Source organism: Xyrauchen texanus, chromosome 40 (genome assembly GCF_025860055.1).
Source record: "Xyrauchen texanus isolate HMW12.3.18 chromosome 40, RBS_HiC_50CHRs, whole genome shotgun sequence".
In the NCBI taxonomy this organism is placed as follows: domain Eukaryota; kingdom Metazoa; phylum Chordata; class Actinopteri; order Cypriniformes; family Catostomidae; genus Xyrauchen; species Xyrauchen texanus.
Genome location: NC_068315.1, coordinates 555,353 through 562,852, shown reverse-complemented (window position 1 = coordinate 562,852; position 7,500 = coordinate 555,353). Strand labels below are relative to the sequence as shown.

Below are 7,500 nucleotides of genomic sequence, written 5' to 3'. Positions count from 1 at the left end.
AGAGTGTAGCCTTGGGTCGAGAGAGAGAGAAAGAGAGAGAGAGCGAGAGAGAGAGACTATGACTGTGACATAAACTAATTACTCTCAGATAACAGATGAATGTGAATCTGAGTAAGAGTGAGACATACATGGAGGAAGTCTATATATAAATATTCAAATGCAACAGACTCACATTTACATGTCTACAACGCTACATGCAACGCAAAATCAGGGTAACGGGCAAAAATCGATGTGTGCCAATCAGTTTTGCTTAAAGGAATAGCTCAGAAAAAGGGTGAGCAAATGATTTGCATTTTTGAGTGAACAATCCCTTAGTTTATACTCTAAGCAACACGCACACACATACACACACATACACATGCACACACACATACAAACACACGCACATACACACACATACACACGCACACACACGCACACGCACGCACATGCACACACATACACACGTGCACACACACACACACACGTGCACACACACATACACACGTGCACACACACACACACACGTGCACACACACATACACATCCACACGCACTCACATATACACATGCACACACACATACATATGCACGCACACACTCATACACACGCACATGCATGCACACATACACATGCACGCACACACACACACATACACACGCACGCACATGCATGCACACATAAACACGCAAACACACGCACATGCACGCACACATACAAGGCAAGGCAAGTTTATTTATATAGCACATTTCATACACAATGGTAATTCAAAGTGCTTTACATAGAAGAGATTAAAATAAGAATAAAAAAAATAAGAATAATTGAAACAGTTTAGAATAAAATAAAATAAAATAAAATACAGTACAAACAGTGGGACACACAGTGGCACAATGCTCATTCAGTAAATGCACATCTGATGTGTTTTAAGTCTGGATTTGAATGTGACTACTGTAGGAGCACATCTGATCTCTTCTGGAAGCTGGTTCCAGCTGCGGCTGGCATAATAGCTAAAAGCAGACTCTCCTTGCTTAGAGTGAACCCTTGGTATTTCTAGCTGATGTGATCCTAATGATCTGAGTGATCTGTTGGGTTTATATTCAGTGAGCATATCTGCAATATATTGAGGTCCTAGCCCATTGAGTGATTTATATACCAGTAATAATACTTTAAAATCAATCCTAAATGTAACTGGGAGCCAGTGTAAAGACCTGAGGACTGGTGTGATATGTTCATATTTTCTGGTTCTGCTCAGAATCCTGGCAGCAGCGTTCTGTATGAGCTGCAACTGTCTTTGCAGACACGCAAACACACGCACATGCACGCACACATACACATCAAACACACGCACATGCACGCACACACACGCAAACACGCACACACACATGCATGCACGCACACATACACATCAAACGCACACACATGCACACACACATGCATGCACGCACACATACACATCAAACACACGCACGCACACATACACACGCAAACACACGCGCATGCACGCACACATACGCAAACAGACACATATGCACGCACACATACACACGCAAACACACGCGCATGCACGCACACATACACACGCACATGCAGGCACACATACACATGCAAACAGACGCATATGCACGCACACATACACACGCAAACACACACACATGCATGCACGCACACATACACATCAAACACACGCACATGCACGCACACATACACATCAAACACACGCACACGCACGCACACATACACACGCAAACACACGCGCATGCACGCACACATACGCAAACAGACACATATGCACGCACACATACACACGCAAACACACGCGCATGCACGCACACATACACGCACATGCAGGCACACATACACACGCAAACAGACGCATATGCACGCACACATACACACGCAAACACACACACATGCATGCACGCACACATACACATCAAACACACGCACATGCACGCACACATACACATCAAACACACGCACATGCACGCACACATACACACGCAAACACACGCACATGCACGCACACATACATGCACACATCACAGCACACATACGCATACACATACACGCACATGCACATACATACATGCATACACACACACACATGCACGCACACATACATCGCACACACATACGCACACACACGTACGCACACACACATGCATGCACGCATACACATACACACATCAAACGCATACGCGACACACATACACATGTACAAACACATACGCATACATGATACATGCACACACATGCATGCACGCATCATACATCAAACACACGCATACACACATACACATGCATGCACGCACATACACATCAAACACATGCACATGCACGCACACATACACATCAAACGCACGCACACATACACATGCAAACACATGCACACACACATGCACGCACACATACACACACACGCACATGCATACGCACACACAGATGCACACGCACATGCACACACACATGCACACACACATGCACACGCACACACACATGCACACACATGCACAAACACACATACACACATGCACGCACACATACACATGCACACACATATATACATTCTTTAAGATCATCTATACGATTCTAGTGGTTTAATCCATTTTTCTGAAGCGTTACGATAGATTAGGATGACAAAAGGAAATTCAGTCCTTATTCACTCAAAATCTTCATATGTGATTTGCACACGTGTCAAGTGAGGAAGTGTACTCGAGCTTCTCTCAGGACTGTGCTAAGGAGACTGCAGACGTCAAGATTAACAGTAAATAAGGCTTCTCACCCAAAACTGATCGTATTGCTTTTATGCTACCTTTATGTCCTTTTTGGAGCTTCAAAGTTTTGGTCAGCACTCGCTTGCACTGTATGGAAAAACAGACATCGTACTCCACATACGTAAAAGAAGACATCATGAGGGTGAATTAATGATTTGACAATTTCGTTTTTTGGTGAACTGCTCCTTTAAAATGCACGAGCGTGGAGTCTCCATTAATGTGATTTGTGCTCGTCGCTCTGCTAAGAAAGTGTCCGTTAAGAACATAAATATCCAAATCGAATCAGTGTCTGATTTCATGACGGTCACTTGAGTGTAATCACAAATAAAGCTCAGATCAATGCAGTTCAGTGGAAGCGAGGATCATTTGCGTGCACGTAAATGCCAGCGTTTGATTTCCAACCAACGGCGTTCATTTGCTCCTGTCACCCGCGGCAACCCACGCTGTAATTGAATAACGACAAAGAGCGAAGGGTCTGAACGATTTGCAGCTCTCGCTCTCTCTCCACTAATGACTTCAACACGGCAAACGGTTTGTGGTGGCACGTGCCGATTGCTGTTTGGTACATGTTGCAGCTTATTCCGCAACACTGCTAAAGCTCATATTTACATTATGCCACATGAAACGGGCATTAGAGAAAGTATGTTAACATCGAAACATTCCAGTTGCATCACACAACAATATTTACATCCACAGACGTCTGAGATAAAGCACGGCTGACCCTAAAGCACCCTAGATAGTGTGTATCTCTAGGGAGAGAGAGAGAGCGATTAAAGCCTTCAGATGAGAGAGAGAGTCATGCACCAACACAACACACACTCAAGAGAAACTAACACACACTAGTCTAGTTTCATCCACCTTTCCTGCTATTTTGTGATGGACAAAGTGAAAATGCTGAAAATACATTGGTAATCAGGAGGTTGCTGGTTTGATCCCCACAGTCACCACCATTGTGTCCTTGAGTAAGACACTTAACTCCAGGTTGCTCCGGGGGGATTGTCCCTGTAATAAGTGCTCTGTATAATACATTGGTAATCAGAAGGTTGCTGGTTTGATCCCCACAGTCACCACCATTGTGTCCTTGAGTAAGACACTTAACTCCAGGTTGCTCCGGGGGGATTGTCCCTGTAATAAGTGCACTGTAAGTCACTTTGGATAAAAGCGTCTGTCAAATGCATAAATGTAAATGTAGAACTGTAATCAGGAGGTTGCTGGTTTGATCCACACAGCCACCACCATTGTGTCCTTGAGCAAGACACTTAACTGTCCCTGTAATAAGTGCACTGTAAGTCACTTTGGATAAAAGCGTCTGCCAAATGCATAAATGTAAATGTGTTTATCTCTGATTCTCCTCTCAGATGCACCGATTTTATTTCCTCTGATGTTTGGGTAAAATGGGGAGATTATTGAGACAACTGAAATTATTCAGATTACTGTCAGTTTAATGAACAAATAAAAGCAATCAAAGGGAGCAGTTGCTCTTCTGATGGGACTGTAATATCGGTCCTGATGTGTGACCTGATCGGTCCTGACCCGAAAGAGGATCATCATGACCCTGTTCAAACTTTCAGTGTATCAGGATCATCATGGATGTGTTTCTGATGTGTGACAGATATTAAAGAAACATTGATGCGTGTAATATCAGTGTTACATACATGATACATTCCTCATATTCAATAACTGCATCATGTCCCGCAGATTTCTCCAGTGACTTGATCATCATCTCAAATGTATTTTAGCTTCATAAAGCAAATGTATATTTACTGAAGCAGTAAATGTGATCCGAGGTAAAGATGGTTTGATTTAGTGTTTAAACGTTTTAAAATGTTCAAAAGCTCGTTTCTGAAAGTGAACAAACTGTTCTGATAGTTTATAATCTTGAGTCTAGAACATTCTGAGACTCATTCAGACTTTATTCATCTACAGAACAGAGTACGGATCATTTAAGTGTGTGTAAAGAAAAGGCAATTATAGGTCTAACAATATATATATATATTTGTTTGGTAATTAATTTATTAATTTAATGCTTTTTTCGTTTGGAAATTAATTTATTAATTTAATGCTTTTTTAGTTTGGTAATTATTATTTTTAATTTAATACTTTTTTCGTTTGGTAATTATTATTTTTTTAATTTAATACTTTTTTCGTTTGGTAATTATTATTTTTTAATTTATTTTTTTTCGTTTGATAATTATAATTTTTTTAATTTAATGCTTTTTCCGTTTGGTAATTAATTTTTTTTATTTAACGTTTTTTTTGTTTGGTAATTAATTTTTTTTATTTAACGCTTTTTTCATTTGGTAATAAAAAAAAATTATTTAATGCTTTTTTCGTTTGGTAATTAATTTTTTTTATTTAATGCTTTTTTCGTTTGGTAATTATTTTTTTTTTATTTAACGCTTTTTTCGTTTGGTAATGAATTTTTTTTATTTAACGCTTTTTTCGTTTGGTAATTAATTTTTTTTATTTAATGCTTTTTTCGTTTGGTAATGAATTTTTTTTATTTAACGCTTTTTTCGTTTGGTAATGAATTTTTTTTATTTAATGCTTTTTTGTTTGGTAATTAATTTTTTTATTTAATGCTTTTTCGTTTGGTAATGGATTTTTTTTATTTAACGCTTTTTTGTTTGGTAATGCATTTTTTTTATTTAATGCTTTTTTGTTTAGTAATGGATTTTTTTATTTAATGCTTTTTTGTTTGGTAATACATTTTTTTTATTTATTGCTTTTTTGTTTGGTAATAAAAAACATTTATTTAATGTTTTTTTCCATTTGGTAATAAAACATTTTTTTTATGTTTTTTTTCGTTTGGTAATTATTTTTTTCATTTAATGCTTTTTTCGTTTGGTAATGATTTTTTTTATTTAACGCTTTTTTCGTTTGGTAATAAAAAAAATGTATTTAATGTTTTTTCCGTTTGGTAATAAAAAAATTTTTTTATGTTTTTTTCGTTTGGTAATTATTTTTTTTAATTGAATGCTTTTTTCGTTTGGTAATTATTATTTTTTAATACAGGGGATTTTGCCGGCATTTTTTCAAAAGTAAAACTAAACAATAATTTTATAGAATTGGGCTGTAAGTGTTCCAAAAATAAATAAATCACAAGCTTTTCTCCAGTATTGTGTATTTATTTTAATATAAAACATCTTTGTGCACAGAAATGTTTTATGTATTTTGGGATAATTCCGTGACTGCCATCTATTATTATGAATGGTGTGGAAAAGAAACTTTAATAAATAAACGGATGGAAACTGTGATTAAATTAATCACAAACAGTGGCCGTTCATTTGTTCAATGTGTGCGAGATATTTGTGTTGCACTCCTGGAAGTGTCGCGTGTGCAGATCAGATCTATATGCCGTAAAGATCAATCAATAATCACCTACAATAAATTGGCTTTCAATACTGTCGTCATGGTAACACAGGCTAACGATCAGGGCAAACTTTTGTGACACTACATTTTTGCTTTAATGCCAATTTTATCGACAAAAACGGTTTCCAAACCAGTTTTTCACGACATTTCATGTATCTACAGAGTTTATGCACTTGAGTTAAACAGAAAAATATTAACAGCGAAAAAGGTTTGGATGGAAATGTAGTTAGTGAGGCCTTTAATCGTCACTGAACATTCACTCGTCTCACAATCACACAACAGTGGATGCTCATGTATGTTCAGAGTACCTTGATCTTCAATGTTGAGATGTTTCTGCATCCACTGGACAATATCAGAGCCTGAAAACACAGAAGAAACACAAACATTTCAATTTTATAACAGAATTCCATCAAATTGAACTGGGTAATTTTTTACTAAATTTAATTAATAAAACATATTATTTTATTAAATATATTTTATTAAAAAGTCATTCAATTTAGTTTGGAATTGAAATGCGCAAATCTTAAAAAAAAAAAATTAATAAATAAATAACGAAATAAAAGAATGAGTGCACCACAGTGTCATTTCCAAATGCCGTTTATTTATTTTTCTCCCCTTTTCTTCCCAATTTGGAACGCCCAATTCCCAATGTGCTCTAACTCCTTGTGGTGACATAGTGACTCGCCTCAATGTGGGTAGCGGAGGATGAATGTCAGTAGCCGTCAATCCACGCATCTTATCACGTGACTCATTGTGCGTGTTACCGTGGAGACGCATCGCGTGTGAAGGCCACACACAACTCGCCACACGCCCCACCGAGAGCGAGAACCACATTATAGTGACCAAGAGGAGCTTACCCCATGTGACTCTACCCTCCCTAGCAACCGGGCCAATTTGGTTGCTAAGGAGGTTACCCCATGTGACTCTACCCTCCCTAGCAACCGGGCCAATTTGGTTGCTAAGGAGGTTACCCCATGTGACTCTACCCTCCCTAGCAACCGGGCCAATTTTGTTGCTAAGGAGGTTACTCCATGTGACTCTACCCTCCCTAGCAACCGGGCCAATTTGGTTGCTAAGGAGGTTACCCCATGTGACTACCCTCCCTAGCAACCGGGCCAATTTGGTTGCTAAGGAGGTTACCCCATGTGACTCTACCATCCCTAGCAACCGAGCCAATTTGGTTGCTAAGGAGGTTACCCCATGTGAATCTACCCTCCCTAGCAACCGGGCCAATTTGGTTGCTTACCACGAGGAGGTTACCCCATGTGACTCTACCCTCCCTAGCAACCGGGCCAATTTGGTTGCTAAGGAGACCTGGCTGGAGTCACTCAGCACGCCCTGGATTCAAACTCACGACTCCACTAATTGTGTGTG

At 39.0% G+C, this 7,500-nt stretch overlaps 1 protein-coding gene across 2 annotated transcripts in view; it reads right to left on the bottom strand.

The window, feature by feature from the left end:
* Positions 1 to 7,500, bottom strand: part of rgs7b (regulator of G protein signaling 7b) — an 81,995-nt gene that overhangs the window by 29,924 nt on the left and 44,571 nt on the right. For both annotated transcript variants that reach the window (XM_052112857.1, XM_052112856.1), the window contains exon 4: positions 6,435 to 6,485. In XM_052112857.1, the coding sequence (XP_051968817.1) occupies positions 6,435 to 6,485 (51 nt within the window). The remainder of the gene's footprint in view (positions 1 to 6,434; positions 6,486 to 7,500) is intronic.